Genomic DNA, 21422 nt, shown 5'->3' with positions numbered 1-21422 from the left:
CTAGTTTTAAGGGTTGGGTTCTTTCCCTTTTGATAAGATTTTTTTTTAATGATTTTTTTTTTTTTTTATATTGCTAGTTTTTATTATTATGACTTCTATCAGTCTCACAGGACTATGTTTCATCTCAGGGAAATTAGATGAATTCCTGGGTATTAGCTAGGTCTGAACGATGTCGCCCACACAGCAGTTACGCCCTTTCCACGCCAGCTGAGTTATCGAAAGGAACACAAGTACCAATACAGTTTGGGGTCAGCGGCGTCGCATGCTCTGCCAGTGTGTAGAACTGTGTGCAGGAAGCTGCCTTGAGGTCGCCAGCTCCTGAGTATAGCTGCACAAATTTGCGCACCAACAAACAAATTTTGAGTATGTGTGTGTGTCATTGTGTGTCTGTCTGGATTATTGCGAAGTGTGCCTTTTTTTTTCCAAAGCGGCGAGCTTGTCATTTTGTATGTATAGAGTATTTGAAGCTACACACAATTTGTACTGTGCCTTCGTTCAGACATGAATATTTATTTCACTCTAGTAATATTTTCAACACTTTTTCGTTTAGGTAAGCGGTTTAACTAAATCAAATTTTGGACCTGGATCTAGATCGTTATTAAACAGAATACAGATTAGCCTAGTCTAGATTTTACTAATTTTAGATTTATTGTCTAGAGCTAGAACAGAGAGAATGGTTTGATATTCTATATCTATATTATAAAGAATAGATCTACTCTAAAAATCTAAAAACAAATAAAGTATCTACAATAGACTAAGAATTAGATAAGGAATATATGTAAATTATGGATTTATAATAATTGACATTTATCTTGCGTAAATTATCTAGATCTTGTAGCTTAAAATAAATAAAGTATATCTAAAGTGTATACAAATTTACTTTCTAATTTAAACATTAAAATAATCCAAAGATCAAAGTGATTATGTATACTGGCTAAAGAAATGTCTCGTAGTTCTAACAGCTGAAGTGCCATAAGCTTTTAATTTACCTTCATTGTCCTTCATCTCATCTCTGCCTGTGGTCTTTTCTGGGGCATAGGCCAACAACCAGCTTCATCCAGGCCTCTCGGTTCTGGGCGAGTCTCTCCAACTGTCCCCACGTCTTGCCCATCTGCTTGGCATCTGCTTCCAAATCGAGGCACCATGTTGTATTCCTGGTATTCCCCTCTTCCTCTTTCCTTGGGGGTTCCAGGTTAGAGCTTGCCTTGTTATGTTGGATGCAGGCTTGCGAAGGGTGTGACCCGTCCATCAGTAACGTCTCTGAAGGATATCTACTTCTCATACATGGTCGGAACGTTCCATGTACCGATGGTGGTGGTTCTGTCGGCTTCCAGAGGACTTTGGCTTTCACCGACATGCAGTGGCGTAGCATCCATGGCGCGTAAGGGCTCATTGCACTTAGACTCATGACCGGTTGGGGCCCACTTGAGCCCTTGGAGATGACACCAAAGTGGAAACTTAATGGCACTTTTGTAAAATCCGGTTGACAAAAAAAAAAGAACATAAACGTTATATCAAACTTTATATTGACTTCAAAATTGTAGCTCGTATTTTCAGCTAGACTAGAGTCTGTGTACCTGCGGCTCGGACTGTTTTGATGTTAGACACTGCATTCATCAGGCTTATTGTAATAATGGGTAGCTCTTAGCATTAAATTGTATGACCAATTACTGAATTAAACGTAGCAACTTGATTACTTGCACAAAAGTTACACTACTAGCCATGGAATGTCTCTTTGGTCAGTTTAGCGATACATATAGACTTCTCGACTTGTTGTCTCGTACTAAATATGCCGAGAGAGAGAGAGAGAGATAGAGAGAGAAAAAAAAAGAGAGAGAGAGAGAGTGTACGTGTGTGTGTGTGTGTGTGTGTAGGGAGGGGAGATAAAGGGAATTGGGGCATCAATATAGTCTTGAACCCGGATCCACGGGTGCCTTACTTCGCCACTGCTGACATGCGTCATAAACCTTCCAGCTGGATGTCCATCCTCTCCCAGGTCCGTGACTTCTGTTGATTTGCTTTTCGGTGTCTCTGTAGCTAGTGGTTTGTCTACAGGGTGGGGTAGCTAGCTTTACGCTCAGCCCTCCTCCTTTCTCAGCCGGGCTTGGGACCGTCATAAGGCTGAGTTTTAATTTACCTTGGAATCAACAAGATGTGAAATGTGTTCTAGTAACTGTTTGTGTTCTCGTTATCAGGTCATGGTCAAGAAGGGACTGTGAGAGTATTTTTGGAACCGATCATGCCGTTGAAGGGACGCCCGTTCACGGTTCAATGTCTTTTAGGGTAACATTGTGTTAGGGAGTTTGTTTTGTTAACTCAATTTAAAGTTGTTGTTTGTGTGTGTGTGTGTGTGTATGCGTGTTGGCTTATTGTTTAGTATTTATGTTTATGGTGTGTTAAACTGGGCCTTAAAATCGTGTGTAATTTCGGAATAGTGTTGCAGTGGCTGAGTGGTTAAGCGCTTGGGTTCGACTGGGATTTTAAATTTCGGGATTTGAAGAGCGCCTTCGAGTCCACCCATCTCAAATGGGTACCTGACATTAGTTGGGTAAAAAATAAAAGCGATTAGTCATTGCGCTAGCCACATGACAGCCTGCTCGTTAACCATTGGCCATAGAAAGAGATGACCTTAACATCATCTGCCCCATAGATCGCAAGTTCTGAAAGGGAAAGGGAAAGCGTTTTTTTTTTTTTTAAAATTCGGAATACAAACTTCGGTATAGAGCAGTGATGTGAAATCTATTTTTAGGAGAGGTCCGTAAGCTGAAAGAAAAATTGTTTGTGGCTGTAGATGTAACGGAGAGCTATCGAAATGAAACAAGTAGGCCTACTGTATCAATTCAAATTACAAGTCTTTGATAATAAAGTAAATAAAAAAGTTCCCATTTCAGAAACAAGTATCAATTAAAGCTACAAGTCTTTTATAATAAAGTAAAAAAAAAGTCTGAATCTTCATTTATTAAATATTGGTGACACAACTAAAAAAAAAAAAAATCCACAATTATTCGATTATTGGTAATTATTTATTTGGTTTGATCTCGAATAAGGGAAATAACTTTTTCATTATTGATAGTGTTGGTTTTTAAAGCGGAGTTCTTTCCCTTTAGATAATTTTTTTTTTAAGGAATATTTTATTTATTTTTGCATGTTAGCATTTTTCTTAATTCATTGAATTAGGTTTAGCTTTTGCTGATCTGTGTTTTTTTTTCAACCTTGACAGAATCGACGCCGATGCTGCTTTAGCTGTTCAAGGGGACATAATGTTCAACATGACGGACGAAGTAATACAAACTTATCACATTATACAGATTTTAAATAATAAAGTGTCTTTATCTTTTTTTTTTTTTATTATATCGTTAAATGAAAAGTATTATTTTTTTTACATCATACACTATATATTTCATAAGTCAAAAGATTGATATATATTTTATTAATTAATGTATTTTAGGGTGTATAAAAGTATACTATTAATTGACTGAATGCCCTAATTTCTATCTGAAATATAAAAATGTATATTACAAGTGTATAATACTTTTTCATAAAGAGGCCCTTAAGATGTCAAAGAGTGAATGTTATTTTGCACTACCAAGGCGGACAATAAAAGATTTTTTATTCAGCAATTAATTTGTCCGTAGATAACCAAGAATTACAGTAGCATTTAATCACATCCTTTAGGCTAAGCTCACTCGGAACAGTATCAGCATAACAATCGATTCTTGGAATAATTATAAATATTAACAATGTATTACTAATAATAACAACAACAACAACCAGGCAAACAATAGAATCACGTGGACAACATTAAGGCTCCGCTTATTTTGTAAGGGAGATATGGATGTGGAGTCTGCGATCTTGTACTTCGTAGCATCTGATATCCCTGCTAAAAATATTGAGACCTGCGTTTTTAGCATGCATTACTTTTACTTACCAAACTGATGACCCGTACTTGGACTCTACAGGTCCGCACCTGAGTTTATGTAACAGACAAAAACTTTTTTGTTGCAAATATTGAAACCTTTGTTTTTAACATGCATTGATTACCATATAGATGACCCGTACTTGGAATGTACGGATCCACATCTGAGTTTATATAACAGACGCAAACTGTTTTTGCAAATATAGAACCTTTGTTTTTAAAATGCATTGCTTACCAAACAGATGACCCATACGGGGTCCACATCTGAGTTTATATAAAAGACACAAACTTTCGTTGCAAACCTGCGTTTTAGACATGCAATGTTTACTAAACCCCGTACTTAGACTCTACAGGTCCACATCTGAGTTTATGTAACAGACACAACCTTTCTTTGTAAATATTGCAACTTGCGTTTTTAACATGAATTACTACCAAACAGTTGACTCGTACTTGGACCCTACGGGTCTTCATCAGAGTTTATATTACAGCTAAAAAAATTTCTTTGCAAATATATAAAACTGTGTTTTTAACATGCATTGCTTACCAAACAGATGACCCGTACTTGGACGGTCCACATCTGAGTTTATGTAACAGACACAAACTTTCTTTGCAAATATTGCAACCTACGTTTTTAACATGCATTACTTAACAAACAGAAGGCCATAACTTGTACCCTACGGGGTCCACATCTGAGTTGATGTAACAAACACAAACTTTCTTTGTAAAATTATTTAATAATAATATACTAGCCACTCAACAACCATGTTAAAATTGACCCTTGTTTGAAACATAATCTGCGCCTGAGACTCCCACCTATTGAAGACTTCACATAAGGATGCGTAACATTGTATTTCCTATCTGCAGAGCTTTTGTAAGGTCCCGTTGTCTGAATATATCTACTGTGTCAAGCCTGTGCCGCCGGTTATGGTTGACAAGACCTGTGGCTGTCATACCCTTTATGAGTTTGCTAAGATAGGTAACAGCAGCCACGTCTACAGAAAGGTCTTCGGCTTCTATTTCTTCTTCGTCGATATCACGGAACACTTGCACGTAAGTAACAACAGGCGTCGCCATCTGTCTTTGGGCTGCGGTGTTTGAGCGAGACCAATCGCTATAGAAGGCCTGAGTGCTGATCTGCGACGTCAGAAAATCTGTGGGCAGTTTAGACCAATAGCGTGCTGCCACGTCACAGGCCGGTACCAGGTGACAACGAGCTATTTGTCTCCACAGCCCACAGGTTGCGACGTCGCAGTTCAGTGGCGACGCTCTCTATTAGGAATGGTCTTGGTTTGAGTGTGCTGATGACCTATCACAAAAAAAGGCTAAGTGCGTATTTTGTTATGTGAGGTCATTATTCGAGTATGTGCCCTTGTTTCTGGTGTAATATTGAGTAGGACGCGGAGGAAAGTTTGGATGTCTAGGTGGAATAGATTCTAATGTAACCTCGAGGTTGAAGGTTGAGTTTTAAAAAAGGGTAGTGAAAGTTGACATGGAAGAAAACAAGCTAGAGGCGAGCGAGTTGTCTTTCTTTAAATATTTTTTTTTTGTAAGATTATATCCTCTCACTATGTCTGTCTGTCTGGTAAAAATTGTGTACACGTTATTTCTCCCGCACCAAATCTCGGATCAAGTTGAAATTTTGCGCAATTACTCCTTCTACCTGACTATACAAGGAGGCGCGATGGCCAAGTGGTAAAGCGCTTGGGTTCTGAACTGGGGGGTCCGCCAGCCCACCAACAGACAGTGTCAGCACCAGCCAAACCAGTCTCCTTAAGGCAGCACCGGACACATAAGGTAAGGAAGAAAGCCTAATGACACCCAAACCACTTGGCTCTCAAATCTAATGATGATATACCTTTATATGTAAATGCACTAGAGCTCATCCCAGTTCATTCAATGTCATTATACCTTATTTTCCCCGTGTACAATAAACCTTGTGTATCTACTTCTATACATATATAGTATTTGTTGCCTGTATTTCAACGTTGTGCCTGTATATACATTTGTTCAAGTGTGGGTTCTCAAACTCGAAAAACCCCTAGACACGCACACACGGAAAACTTCTAAACCACCTTGTCACACGCGGTTGATCGTTGGGCTGGCCACATGACACCCTCGTTAACCGTAGGCCACAGAAACAGATGACCTTTACATCATCTGTCCTATAGACCACAAGGTCTGAAAGGGGAACTTTACTTTATATTACCTGACAATACAGAAAAAAAAATATTATTTAATGGTCCTCATTCACTAATCGTAAACAAACAACATTTAGTCACGTGATATTATTGATAAAACAACGGGAAAAAACTGTCACGTGACAACCATCATGAATTAAACATTAGATCGTAAATTATATTGAAGAGATAGAGCACCACATGTCTAAATGTTGTTTGTTTACAATTGGTGAATGAGGTCCATTAACTATTGATAATATATTATTATGTTTGGTATCGAACAAGGGAAATTATTTCTACTTGATAGATGCGGCGTCATAAGTTGAATTAGTCCCCTTTTTTACATTGTGTAGAGAATTAGGTCGTCGTTTGAAACTAACTATTTAACCTTCTGTTTTCATAAGCACTTCTCTGGCGCAGCGAGTGTTGGCTTGAGGACGCTTTAACCCTCAAGTTCTAATTTAAGTCTTTCCCCTTTTTTATGATATAAAATACATTTTTTTAAAAAGCGGTCACGGTATCATTAACGGAAATACCACCTTCCCCTCCCTTGTCCGGACGAGTGTTAGGGCCATGGCTCATTGTGAAAGATGAAAGCTTAAAACTACGCTCAACAAAAACAATTGGTAAAACTATTTGCAATCACACAGATTTATTGTTATTATTCCAGATATATGACACATTTAATTACATGACAGATCCAAACTAATTGATACAATTACACTTAATATAAAGCTTTTTTTAAAAAAATATTTTTATATGTTATTCTTGTTCACCTATTTGTCTGTATACACCTATACTCTAAACTTATCCACACTGATGTTCAAAGTTATAAGATTAAGCAGTATTATTTTGAAAATACTTTTAAAAAAACAGAGCTTATCTAAAGGCAAGAACCCCACATTATAAAGCCATATCTCTCAATGTTGTCAGGTTTATTTCCATTTTTTCAGTATTAAACATAGTTAATAAATTAACACCATTTAACTACTTGTTAGGAACAATGAATAATTGTGGGAAAAAAACTGAACTTGACCCTAAAATGAGAATTGGAAGAAATAGTGTTTCTTAAATTTTTACCAGACAGACAGACAGGGATGATGCAAGCTTAGAAATGAAAGTAATCTTCATCCGTTCACGTGTTTTTCACGTCAGTTCTGCATTAAGCCCTCCTATAACTGGGCTATCAACCGAGTAGCAACAGTAGGGTAGGGTAGGTTGCACACGTAACTGTTTGTACTTTGGAATTCCTATTGATGATTTATTCGTATCGAATCTAGAATTCTTGGGCTGTATCAGCCATTGCGGATATATGTTATTAGGGGCCAAAACAAAATATCACTGTTTGCTAGTGCCGGATCTAGGACTCAGGGATCTCATCATTCTTCTTCTTCTAGCCAGCTTTTTGCTGCTGGGCTCTATTGCGGACTGTGCCAAGGAAAAACAAAATAGAGCGCTGTTCTATTCAGTTCTTCAGGATTTCAACATAATATTTTAATGCTTTTATTTTCGTTTTGTTACGATCTAGGACTCTAGGCATTCGATACTTATCAGAATTTTCTAGTGCTATTATTTTTTATACTAAAACTGAATTTGTTTTGATCAACAGGGGGTTGTAGTAAGCTGTGGAACTAAAAAAATTTCGGTGAACGAGACAATGAAAGTAGTAGGCAGGTGCACTTTAATGAAAACATACATTGTTTTGTTTGAGTTCTGTTCATTTTCCTTTTGTAAAAATCGAGTTTGTTGAGCGTCCAACGTTAGCTCCGCACATGACCACAAAAGAAACCAGAGCATGAAGTATGCTACTGGAATAAGGAGACGTACAATAGAATGATAATTAAATTATAGCTTTTATACAGCGTTACTTTCATGCTAATAGCATGGTCAGAGCGCTTTGGTCCAATCTCATCTGTCGACCAGTGGGGGGGGGGGGGGGGAGGGGTATCTGGGAGAAGGTTTTTCCGCGCTGCCTTTAGACACTCAGTTAACACAACTCTGCTCGAGTCGGGTGTCGAACTTCGAGCTCCCTTCATAGGTAGCCAAGCCAAGTTCAAGCCTACTTAGCCTCTAGACTCTAGACCATAATAATCTATCTATCTTCTATGTATATAACTCTATTCTTCCCTCAAGAGGTTAAACGTTATATAAGGGAAAGATCACTCTCTTGTTTCTGCGGATAGTTCACGAGAAAACAAGAGTAGTATTCACACTACGGATCACTAGCGCGGGTCCTATGAAAGTGCGGATCCTTCGAAAGTGGGGGCCCACTGCGGTCGCATAGGTTAAATAAATAAGCAACAAGAAGCTCTCTATTCAGTCGATCACCAACTATACTTGGATAGGCTTACTTTGACTGACAAAGCGATGGATTTTAATCGGCCTGATCTGCTATTTATTGATAAAAAGTGGGAAAAAAGCTAACATTATTGACATCGCCGTACTACTGTCTCATAATTAGGCCTATAAGAAAAACTGAAATGGAAAAATCAAAGAAAACATGAGAACCTAGTCTTGGAGATTAAGCGTTAATGGAAGTTTATCTAAAATAACAATATACCCCAACTGACAACTGACCTCACAGATAATTTCAAGGCCCTTAAGATTCCTAAGAACATACTCGTTGCTTGTCAGAGGGCGGTACTACTGCAGACCTGCCACATCCCCAGAAATTGCACTGTTAAAGTGACTACAGTATATTATGTTTCTCTCAAACGAAGCTCGACCCTGACTGTGTTAGAAAATGAATATTAGTAATAATAATAATAATGACCAAACACTAGAGGTCGGTCTACTCCCTGACTCGCACCCCACACAATTGAGAGGTGCTGTTGGTGGTAGATCAAGAGGAGCCAAAAGGATCAAATGGACGAGAGAAATAAATACTGACATTATCAAATCGTTCCTCCGTATAAATAATTGTGATGATAAACCTCTCCTTAGGGGCAAAAACTCTGGAAAAACTCTTCCAGGACACCAGCATTTGGCATTGACACATAATTTGATTGGTAAGGATATTCCTCCTTATTACAAATACACATCAGAAGAGGTTCTTGAGTCTACTGATCATCTGCTGTACTGGGATAAGCCTATTTTGACCAACAAAACGGTACATTTTAATCGCACTGATCTGCTGCTCATTGATTTCAAAAAATGAAAAAACCACTACCATTATTGAAATCGCCGTCTCACTGTCTCGTAATGAAAAACTGAGTTGGAAAAATAACGAAAATATGGGAACCTAGGCTTGGAGATTAAGCGTTTATGGAAGTTATCTAAAACAACAATATACCTCATTGTTATATCAACCGAGGGGATAATAACAACTGACCTCACAGATACCTTTAAAGTCCTTAACATTCATAGGAACATTCTCGTTGCCAGTCAGAGGTGCAGACCTGCCACATCACCAGAAAAATCTTCTATGGAAATTGATAAAGGGACTACGATGAATTTTGTTTCCCTTTAACGAAACTCGACCCTGGCAGCGCCAGAGAATAAATACTCATTCGTTTCTAACACAATAATAATAGTAATAATAATAATAAAAATAATAATAATTGTAATAATCTGTATTATTATTAAAAGTATCTTTTAATTATGAAATAAATTTAGAACAATCTATAGAATCATTTTTAACCAAGATTTTTTTAGACTTAAATTAGGTATAGTCATTTTTATCTCGTATACTCTTCCATCTATATCATTCTCTCTTCTCAGTCTCTTTACTCTCTCTCTCTCTCTCTCTTCCACCCATATCATCCTCTCATCTCAGTCTCTTTACTCTCTCTCTCTCTCTTCCACACATATCATTCTCTCTTCTCAGTCTCTTACTCTCTCTCTCTCTCTCTCTCTTCCACCCATATCATCCTCTCTTCTCAGTCTCTTTACTCTCTCTCTCTCTCTCTCTCTTCCACCCATATCATCCTCTCTTCTCAGTCTCTTTCCTCTCTCTCTCTCTCTCTTCCACCCATATCATCCTCTCTTCTCAGTCTCTTTACTCTCTCTCTCTCTCTCTTCCACCCATATCATCCTCTCTTCTCAGTCTCTATACTCTCTCTCTCTCTTTCTCTTCCACCCATATCATCCTCTCTTCTCAGTCTCTTTACTCTCTCTCTCTCTCTCTCTTCCACCCATATCAAAGTCTCTTCTCAGTCTCTTTACTCTCTCTCTCTCTTCCACCCATATCATCCTCTCTTCTCAGTCTCTTTACTCTCTCTCTCTCTCTCTTCCACCCATATCATCCTCTCTTCTCAGTCTCTTTACTCTCTCTCTCTCTCTTCCACCCATATCATCCTCTCTTCTCAGTCTCTTTACTCTCTCTCTCTTTTCCACCCATATCATCCTCTCTTCTCAGTCTCTTTACTCTCTCTCTCTTCCACCCATATCATCCTCTCTTCTCAGTCTCTTTACTCTCTCTCTCTCTCTTCCACCCATATCATCCTCTCTTCTCAGTCTCTTTACTCTCTCTCTCTCTCTCTCTTCCACCCATATCATCCTCTCTTTTCAATCTCTTTACTCTCTCTCTCTCTCTCTTCCACCCATATCATCCTCTCTTCTCAGTCTCTTTACTCTCTCTCTCTCTCTTCCACCCATATCATCCTCTTTTCTCAATCTCTTTACTCTCTCTCTCTCTCTTCCACCCATATCATCCTCTCTTCTCAGTCTCTTTACTCTCTCTCTCTCTCTCTCTCTCTTCTACCCATATCATCCTCTCTTCTCAGTCTCTTTACTCTCTCTCTCTCTATCTCTCTTCCACCCATATCATCCTCTCTTCTCAGTCTCTTTCTCTCTCTCTCTCTCTTCCACCCATATCATCCTCTCTTCTCAGTCTCTCTCTCTCTCTCTCTCTTCCACCCATATCATCCTCTCTTCTCAGTCTCTTTACTCTCGCTTTCTCTCTCTTCTACCCATATCATCCTCTCTTCTCAGTCTCTTTACTCTCTCTCTCTCTCTCTCTCTCTCTTCCACCCATATCATCCTCTCTTCTCAGTCTCTTTACTCTCTCTCTCTCTCTATCTCTCTTCCACCCATATCATCCTCTCTTCTCAGTCTCTCTCTCTCTTCCACCCATATCATCCTCTCTTCTCAGTCTCTTTACTCTCTCTTTCTCTCTCTCTCTTCCGCCCATATCATCCTCTCTTCTCAGTCTCTTTACTCTCTCTCTCTATATCTCTCTTCCACCCATATCATCCTCTCATCTCAGTCTCTTTCTCTCTCTCTCTCTCTTCCACCCATATCATCCTCTCTTCTCAGTCTCTTTACTCTCGCTCTCTCTCTCTTCTACCCATATCATCCTCTCTTCTCAGTCTCTTTACTCTCTCTCTCTCTCTCTCTCTCTCTCTCTCTCTCTCTCTCTTCCACCCATATCATCCTCTTTTCTCAATCTCTTTACTCTCTCTCTCTTCCACCCATATCATCCTCTCTTCTCAGTCTCTTTACTCTCTCTCTCTCTCTCTCTTCTACCCATATCATCCTCTCTTCTCAGTCTCTTTACTCTCTCTCTCTCTCTATCTCTCTTCCACCCATATCATCCTCTCTTCTCAGTCTCTTTCTCTCTCTCTCTCTCTTCCACCCATATCATCCTCTCTTCTCAGTCTCTCTCTCTCTCTCTCATCCACCCATATCATCCTCTCTTCTCAGTCTCTTTACTCTCGCTCTCTCTCTCTTCTACCCATATCATCCTCTCTTCTCAGTCTCTTTACTCTCTCTCTCTCTCTCTCTCTCTCTCTCTCTTCCACCCATATCATCCTCTCTTCTCAGTCTCTTTACTCTCTCTCTCTCTCTCTATCTCTCTTCCACCCATATCATCCTCTCTTCTCAGTCTCTCTCTCTCTTCCACCCATATCATCCTCTCTTCTCAGTCTCTTTACTCTCTCTCTCTCTCTCTCTCTCTTCCGCCCATATCATCCTCTCTTCTCAGTCTCTTTACTCTCTCTCTCTATCTCTCTTCCACCCATATCATCCTCTCTTCTCAGTCTCTTTCTCTCTCTCTCTCTCTTCCACCCATATCATCCTCTCTTCTCAGTCTCTTTACTCTCGCTCTCTCTCTCTTCTACCCATATCATCCTCTCTTCTCAGTCTCTTTACTCTCTCTCTCTCTCTCTCTCTTCCACCCATATCATCCTCTCTTCTCAGTCTCTTTACTCTCTCTCTCTCTCTCTCTCTTCCGCCCATATCATCCTCTCTTCTCAGTCTCTTTACTCTCGCTCTCTCTCTCTTCTACCCATATCATCCTCTCTTCTCAGTCTCTTTACTCTCTCTCTCTCTCTCTCTTCCACCCATATCATCCTCTCTTCTCAGTCTCTTTACTCTCGCTCTCTCTCTTCTACCCATATCCTCCTCTCTTCTCAGTCTCTTTACTCTCTCTCTCTCTCTCTTTCACCCATATCATCCTCTCTTCTCAGTCTCTTTACTCTCTCTCTCTCTCTCTTCTACCCATATCATCCTCTCTTCTCAGTCTCTTTACTCTCTCTCTCTCTCTTCCACCCATATCATCCTCTCTTCTCAGTCTCTTTACTCTCTCTCTCTCTCTCTCTTCCACTCATATCATCCTCTCTTCTCAGTCTCTTCACTCTCTCTCTCTCTCTCTCTTCCACCCATATCATCCTCTCTTCTCAGTCTCTTTACTCTCTCTCTCTCTTCCACCCATATCATCCTCTCTTCTCAGTCTCTTTACTCTCTCTCTCTCTTCCACCCATATCATCCTCTCTTCTCAGTCTCTTCACTCTCTCTCTCTCTCTCTTCCACCCATATCATCCTCTCTTCTCAGTCTCTTTACTCTCTCTCTCTCTCTCTTCTACCCATATCATCCTCTCTTCTCAGTCTCTTCACTCTCTCTCTCTCTCTTCCACCCATATCATCCTCTCTTCTCAGTCTCTTCACTCTCTCTCTCTCTCTCTCTTCCACCCATATCATCCTCTCTTCTCAGTCTCTTTACTGTCTCTCTCTCTCTTCTACCCATATCATCCTCTCTTCTCAGTCTCTTTACTCTTTCTCTCTCTCTTCCACCCATATCATCGTCTCTTCTCAGTCTCTTTACTCTCTCTCTCTCTTCTACCCATATCATCCTCTCTTCTCAGTCTCTTTACTCTCTCTCTCTCTCTCTTCCACCCATATCATCCTCTCTTCTCAGTCTCTTCACTCTCTTCCCACTTTGTTTTTAAAGTCTTCTCTCTCTCTCTCTCTCTCTCTTTCACCCGTCATCCAGCGGGAGGTTTGCTTGCTAATTTGCTTGTTTTGCTTGATAACGTCGAGCTCATCCTAATTCATATTTACCGCAGATTTCACCTCAAAACCCGAACCTCAAATCTACATGTGCAGGACTGGCACCGTACATCTGAATTGGGACTTTAATCACAATGATGAATTAATCAAGGTTTTATTTTATGTGTATTGATGATTTAAAAATTTGTAATCCAGCAGGGCCGGATTTGATTATGTGGAGGCCCCGGGGTAAGATTTATACTGTGACCCCTACACTTATATTAATTTATAGCTTTTATATAGCGCTACTCTCATCCTTATAGCAGTCTCAGAGCGTTTTGGTCAAATCTTATTTGTGGACCAGTGGGGGATGGGGTACCTGGGAGAAGTTTTTTTCCTTGCTGCCTTTAGGCGCTCAGTAAACACAACTCTGCTCGAGTCGGGTGTCGAACCTCGAGCCCCCTTCATAGGTAGGCAAGCCAAGTTCAGTTGTACTTAACCTCTCGACCAAGCATCATGTAAACTTTAATGCAGATCTACTGGTGCATGCTATATTTGATAAGTATTTAAAAAGTGTATATTTTTGTAGTTTGTGAAGGGTAAGGCCCTTGATAGACTTTTACATTTACTTTACCTATCCCTTAGTCTGTTGGACCGTTGGGGCAACATGCCAGATTTGTCGACCGTCCTTCTCCGTTCCTGTCTATCTTTTGCCTTAATTAGAACCTCTTTCAATGGCCCAGTCTTTTATGTTGTATTCCCATCGCTTTCTCTGTCTGCTACTTCTTCTTCTTCCTGTTCCTGTTCCCTGAAGGAAGGTCTTTGCGAGCCCCGATTTTTAGCTTGCTTTTTTTTTCAGGATAGCTAGCAGGTCATCGTGGGGTAGACGCACAGCCTTAAATCCGGGGATGCATTTACATATTCCGTGCATGCTTCATGCGTACATTTCTTAGTCACGACAGTATGTTGCGAGCCGTAATTGTGTAAGATTTAAAGTGTTGGGGCAAAAATGCGAACAAAGAAATGGAAGAGGAAAAATAAGCTTTTGGCCTCTCGAAATTCTGATATATTTTAAACTTTTTTTTTTTTGTGCGTGAAAACCCTTTCTTGTGGAGGACCCCGGGGCAGTAGCCCCACCTGCCCTCCCTTAAATCGAGCCAGTAAAAATTCGTTTCGAGCAGAGGCGTAGTGAACAAAACGTGCGCCCGGGGCAAGAAACTTTATTGGCCCCCCCCCCTCCCCCGATTTCCATGAACATCACAAAGAAATATAGGCTTTTAAATACAAAAGTATTTAATAATAATAATAATAATAATAATGAACTTATAATGAATTACGTAATTAAACATCTACAATAATTGCTTTTTTTTGCCGCATCCTTGCGTGTGGTGGCGCCCGGGGCGTATTGCCCCCCTTGCACTCCCCCCTCACTACGCCTCTGGTTTCGAGGAATAAAATTTTAAGTCAGTCCCTTAAAAATGACTACTACTGAGATCATTTTAGCAATCATTGGAAAATAACAGAACTTCATTAGCCAGGTTCCAGATTCCTTACAAGGGAAGCAAATTTTAGTGTAGTCCCCCTTACGAATGTTTCTCGAGAAATTTTCTCCAATGTTATGGCAGGTCTGCAGCAGTACGGCCCTCTGTCATTTACGATACTTTTTCTGGGCATGTTTAGGGTCACGAAGATGTCTTCGATGTCGTTTGTCGTCAGGATGTCTTCGATATGTCATTTGTCATCACACCTCCAGCGGATATCGATATAGGAATATCTTGGTTTTGCTTAACTACAAGACTCGCTTATTCTGTCCTTTGCTCGCTCTCATATTTTTATTTTTATTGTATTCATTGCCATGCAGGCTCGGTACACACCAAGGATGCTAGTGTGGATAGGCATGCCACATACTAGGTATGAGGGAGTAATTGACGTGGCCCGCTATATCTATACTACAAAAACTAAGGTAAGGAACTGCAATGTGTGATAGTGCTGTATGAATATACAAAAAAAACAACAACAATATAAATACTTAGAGAATAGTGAATTGTATAGTGTTAGATTTTTAAAATATGCATAAATTCATTCTGGTAAAATGTTTGTACGTTACTTCTCCCACACCCATTATCGGATTAAGATAAAACTTTGCATAATTATATATTTGCATAGACCTATATATTATATAAGTATAGTAAAGTAACGTTCCCCTTTCAGACCTTGTGGTCTATAGGGCAGATGATGTAAAGGTCATCTGATTCTGTGGCCTACGGTTAACGAGGGTGTCATGTGGCCAGCACAACGACCAATCCGCCTGGGTGGACTCAGGGGGCGCCCAAGGATCCCAAAATAAAAATCCCAGTCTTCACCAGGATTCGAACCCGGGACCCCCGGTTCAGAAGCCAAGCGTTTCACCGCTCAGCCACCGCGCCTCATACATATATATGGACCGCCGTAGGACAACGGCCTTGTCTGCACGAGATGCGGAAGAATGTTATGCCGCAACTGGGTTTGCGTAGTCCTGCAAAACACTGCACTCATCTTAATCTTCGACATCGAAAACGTTGCCATGCTAATGGAAATAGGAGTTCTGTGGACAGGCCTTTGTAATATCCCCTAAGCGTGGATGGGTGTAGCTTCCCTTATGTGTTAGAATTCTCGAGGAACTTGTGTTAAGAGGTTAAGCTATAAAGTCTTAATTATAAGAATATAACAATATCGTAATTATTCAATTAAAAAAAAGTGTATCAGATTACCGTGATTTACTTAAAAAAAACAACAGCCTCTATGCATAGTATATCTATAAGCCCTGCGCTAAATGGACTCAACTCTCTTAGTGGTGCCACGTTTCTCCCTCACAAGCTACTGTCTGCGGGCTTTTTCAGTGCACCGACCAAAGGTTTGGTACTCACTCCCCATTGATCTCAGACAGACAACATGCTACACTATTTTAAGAAGAACATTAAGACCTATCTGTTTAAAACCATTTTTAGATTAGTTTGTCATTTCAGCTGTCGTGTTTGTGTTTGTAATGTTATCACAGTGCCTTGAGCCTACATTTTGTTTGTTAACACCTCTTTATAGATAACATTATTATTATTATCTTTAGTATATATATATATATATTATATATATATGTTTATTTATACTACCTGATACCCGTGCTAAGCTATGGTTTAAATAGTTGGTACATATGTTTATTTTCCTTATGTTTATACTATCTTATGTTTATACTATCTGATAGCCGTGCTATGCTACGGTTTAAATAGTTTGGTACAGATGTTTATTTTCCTGGGACGATCTTAAACCCATCCATTAAATGGCCTGCATTACAACCCTCAGCCAGCCTCAAAACCTTTTTCTAGCCCTCAAACTCTGTCTCTCTTTCATTCTTCAAACGAAGGGCCCGAGACCCGCTGTTACAGAGTATGCGCAAACACTTTTAAAGCACATCAGATTGGTTAATTTATATTCAAATGAAACAGCTGTTCTTGAATTCTAAAAACGCTTAGCTATAGCCGATACCCGTGCTACGCTTCTATTGAAATAGTTGGTATTTGTGTATTTAGAATAACCCATCTTTACTAACCGCATTGTACAACCCCTTACACAAGAACCCACTTTTGAAAAGTCATTATATTATCGGTGTCAATATACAGAGCTTTTGATTTGTTTGTTGCTTAAGAATAGGGAACTACTTCTAGATCTAGGATCTTTTCGTTTAAAAATTGTTCTACACACACACACACACACACACACATGTTTTCAAACTGATGTAAACACACAATTGGTAATCAGAATAATCTAAAGATAATATCTGATAATTATCTACACCTGGAGGTTTGATACATTAAGGATCCAAATTCATGAAGAACTATAGGCCTACATGGATTAAAAACAAGCAGAATGGAACGAAAGAACGTCACGCATAAAAAAAAAATAGTGTTCATAAGTACTTAAGTGAAAGGGATTCTATTTTGTACATTTAGACATTGAAATGTCGGCTGTCAAGTAAACGGTTATTAGCCATTGGGAATACAAATATTCATTTTCGGTAAATTTAACCGCTGCGGCTTTAATCCTTAAAATCGTTTAGTTGACCTAGGCTTTGGTTAGGTGAGAATAGGGTAAACTTTCGTATTTCATGGTCCAAGGCAAGTGGAAGAATCGGTCATTATTATAGATGAGGAATTAATGGTCATAATAAATAATTATATATATATATATATATATATATATACTTTGCCGGTAACACACACACACACACACACACACATATATATATAATATATCTCGATATGTAACACTAATGCAGGGAAAGTTTGCTGTGGACAAATTGCATAACGTGGAGATGAGGAGGATAGGCCGAATCCCACAGTTGTATATTGTCCAGTTGGAGAGTAACCATTCAATGGTCATTCAGCTCAACCTGACCTTCTTTGACAGCTCTGTACAGTGAGACACTGTTTTTGAGTATTACATTTATGTATATAATTACGTGTATATGTGTACAGAATATGTGTATAAAGTATTTGTATAAATAGGTGTATAAATATATGTATAAAATATTTGTATGATATATGTGTAAAAATGTTTTTATACATGTGTACAGAATATCTGTATAAAAATATAGTATTTGCAGAAATTTGTATTTAAAATATGTGTAGAAAATATTGTAGAAATCTGTTATGGGGATGCATCTGAAATAATAAATTTTGTTTTTTATGTAGGCCTTATGTAGGCTTGGAAATGTTTTAGAATACAAATAGTTATGCATGTAACTTGCTATTTTGCGCAAATATAACGAGGATTTTCTTAGAAAAAATGACCTGGTTGGAGCAGCTTGACAATCCCCAAATAGCACACGGCCTTCGGGGGTCAGGATTGGAACAAAGACTTTTATCCCTGGTCCTTTTTAAGGAATCCTTAATCACTACGACCATTACTGGGAAATGGCTTGCACAGTGTTATGGAATGTGTGTGTGTGTGTTTCTATGGTGACGGTGGTAAGAGGTTAACGATTGGTTGTGACGTCACTTGATCTACTACATGTGGGAGAAAATAGCCCAAGACCGGACACCATGGAGACAAACTGTGCGTGCTGGTACGAACCTCGCCGAGAGCAAAAGAAACGAAGCTGCCTTAGTCAAGAGAAAGAAAAAAAAAAGCTGCCCTATCAGCTAAGATTCACATGCAGAAACTGTGTCAACCTTTGCGGCTCAAGAATCGGCTTGATAAGCCACTATAGATTCTGCTCCGTCTCAAGACAAAAACAAAAACCAGTGACTCACCTGGGCGCATTCATTGTCTTCCGAGACACAAGCAGAAATATATATATACCGAGAAACAATTAGGGCTACAAATAAGTATTTAGATCAGAATGTGAAGTATTTAGATGTAAATGTGAAGTATTTAGATGTGAATGTGAAGTATTTAGATGTGAATGTGAAGTATTTAAATGTGAATGTGAAGAATTTAGATGTGAATTTGAAGTATTTAGATTCGAATGTGAAGTATTTAGATCAGAATGTGAAGTATTTAGATGAGAATGTGAAGTATTTAGATGAGAATGTGAAGTATTTAGATGTGAATGTGAAGTATTTAGATCAGAATGTGAAGTATTTAGATGAGAATGTGAAGTATTTAGATGTGAATGTGAAGTATTTAGATGTGAATGTGAAGTATTTAGATCAGAATGTGAAGTATTTAGATGAGAATGTGAAGTATTTAGATGAGAATGTGAAGTATGTAGATCAGAATGTGAAGTATTTAGATGTAAATGTGAAGTATTTAGATCAGAATGTGAAGTATTTAGATCAGAATGTAAAGTATTTGTAAAGAAAAAAAAAACTTTGTTTATTTTGGAATAGACAAAAATGATAAATGCTATAGCGTAGACTAGAAAAAAACTTATTAAACTAAGATGCGCCCTTAAAAAATACCCAATGGTACAGAATGAATCAATCTTGATTGTTTTCATTAGAAATTGGACTTCATCCAAATTAGAAGTTGTGAATTTCATACACGGCTCCTGATTTCCATTAGTTTCTGTATTGAACAAACTGTAAGACACAAATACAGCTCGATTTCTTAAACTAGGATGAATAACAAGAGAGAGAGAGACGGAGGAGGAAATGAGAGGAGAAGAATATAACATTTTTAATGTAACAATACCTTGTTTGTTTGTTTTACATGATTCGGATGTTCCTTCAGAGTTGAAGATAGTTTACTTCCTAGTCCAAACCTCCCGCTGGACGACGGGGGATGGCAGCGGGCAGGGTTTGAACCCGGGACCATCGATAAATCTGAACGACAGTCCAGCTCGCAAACCGCACGACCAGGCAGCTACACTTTTTTTTTGTCTGGGTCTGTAGCATAAAATGTAATTTTTTTGTATTTACGTTCCAGCTACGTTACAGAGGTTAATAAATCGAAACACAAAAATTACCCAAAAAGAAACGCTTACAGTAGACACAAGGTAAATAACTTAAAATTAATAATAGTAAACACACATTCTTTCATTCTCTCTCTCTCTCTCTCTCATTCTCTCTCTCATTCTTTCTCTCTCTCTCTCTCTCATTCTCTCTTTCTCTCTCTCTTTTTCTATTTCTTTTTCTCTCTCTCATTCTCTCTCTCTCTCATTCTCTCTTTCTCTCTCTAATTCTCTCTCTCTCTCATTCTCTATCTCTCATTCTCTCTCTCTCTCTCATTCTCTCTCTCTCATTCTCTCTCTATTTCTCTCTCTCTCTCTCATTCTCTCTCTCTCTCATTCTCTCTCTCTCTCATTCTCTCTCTCTGTCTCATTCTCTCTCTCTCTCATTCTTTCTCTCTCTCATTCTCTCTCTTTCATTCTCTCTCTCTCATTCTTTCTCTCTCTCATTTTCTCTCTTTCATTCTCTCTCTCTAATTCTCTCTCTCATTCTCTCTCTCTCTTATTCTCTCTCTCTCATTCTCTCTCTTTCATTCTCTCTCTCTCTCATTATCTCTCTCTCTCACTCTTTCTCTCTTTCATTCTCTCGCTCTCTCTCTCTATCTCTCTCACTCTCTCTCTCTCTCTCTCACTCTCTTTCATTGTAAGGGTGCTGTGACAGTTCGCGTACCCGAATCCCTCCACTTTTACCAGTCAGCAGCTGTTCTTAACTGGATATCCAGAAAGAGGCCGCCACATTCTTTTACGTTGTCCAGCCAGCCTTTCTATGGGCCGCCCTTTCTTCGTACTCCCTTCACTGTATCTATAAGAATGACTTTAGACAGTGAGGCATGTCTTACACTATGACCAAGCTTTCAGCTTTCGTGTCTCTTACATTGTTGAGTTTTTCCCCCTTTTTGCCAGACAGAATGTAAACGTTCAAACTCTTTCGTCCTGTGTACATCTGACATTTCAACATTTTTTCTGTAGCATTTACTCTCAAAGGCTTGGATTCTTCTTTCAGCCTCAGCGTTCAGTATCCAACTTTCCCAATCAGCTAGAAGTACAGAGACAGCTAGGGAAGAATTCAGTTTTAATTTTACTTGCATGCGGGATGCTACTTCCGGAGATGTCCCACAGTTTGCTAATGGCAGCAGATGGCAAGCTTAAACTGTTTTTTTGTATCTCTTTTACTGATCGTCCATCTCTTGCTATGTTTGACCCTAAGAATTTAAATAATACTTCTAATGTTCGGTCAAATAAATGGTCTAGGCCTACATCATATATCCACGGAATAATAATAGTGTTCTCTTTTCGGCTTGCTTTCCATACCAACTGCTCTATCTACATTCTACAGTATCCAGTTTTGAAGTGTATATAATATATATATATATATATATATATATATATATATATATATATATATATATATATATATATATATTTATTTATTTATTTATTTATTTATATATAAATATATATGTTAAAAGTTGAGATCTATTTTACATTATTGCTGATAATAATTTTACTTTGTAGTAATAACAGTTTCTTCGTTTGTTTAAGCGATCTATTGAAAGTGGTAAGTAAGTGTAGAATCATTATCTATTGTTATTTTGCATCTATTTTACCTTTTTTCAAACAAGGCTATCTATCTATCTATCTATCTATCTATCTATCTATCTATCTATCTATCTATCTATCTATCTATCTATCTATCTGT

At 38.7% G+C, this 21422-nt stretch overlaps 1 protein-coding gene across 3 annotated transcripts in view; it reads left to right on the top strand.

Annotated features, from left to right (window-relative positions):
- Positions 1 to 421: 421 nt before the first annotated feature.
- Positions 422 to 21422, top strand: part of LOC106053994 (uncharacterized) — a 31931-nt gene continuing 10930 nt past the window's right edge. For 2 of the 3 annotated variants that reach the window (XM_056017865.1, XM_056017867.1), the window contains exons 1-10: positions 422 to 550; positions 2196 to 2283; positions 3221 to 3281; positions 4781 to 4966; positions 7703 to 7763; positions 13377 to 13471; positions 15161 to 15262; positions 17609 to 17748; positions 19702 to 19771; positions 21266 to 21281. In XM_056017865.1, coding sequence (XP_055873840.1) covers positions 502 to 550; positions 2196 to 2283; positions 3221 to 3281; positions 4781 to 4966; positions 7703 to 7763; positions 13377 to 13471; positions 15161 to 15262; positions 17609 to 17748; positions 19702 to 19771; positions 21266 to 21281 — 868 coding nt within the window. In that variant the 5' untranslated portion in view covers positions 422 to 501. The remainder of the gene's footprint in view (positions 551 to 2195; positions 2284 to 3220; positions 3282 to 4780; positions 4967 to 7702; positions 7764 to 13376; positions 13472 to 15160; positions 15263 to 17608; positions 17749 to 19701; positions 19772 to 21265; positions 21282 to 21422) is intronic. The other variant, XM_056017866.1, reaches the window with a different exon arrangement.

This window comes from Biomphalaria glabrata, chromosome 18 (assembly GCF_947242115.1).
Source record: "Biomphalaria glabrata chromosome 18, xgBioGlab47.1, whole genome shotgun sequence".
NCBI classification, from domain to species: domain Eukaryota; kingdom Metazoa; phylum Mollusca; class Gastropoda; family Planorbidae; genus Biomphalaria; species Biomphalaria glabrata.
Note: the sequence above shows the minus strand (reverse complement) of the source record. Positions and strands in the feature narration are given on the sequence as shown.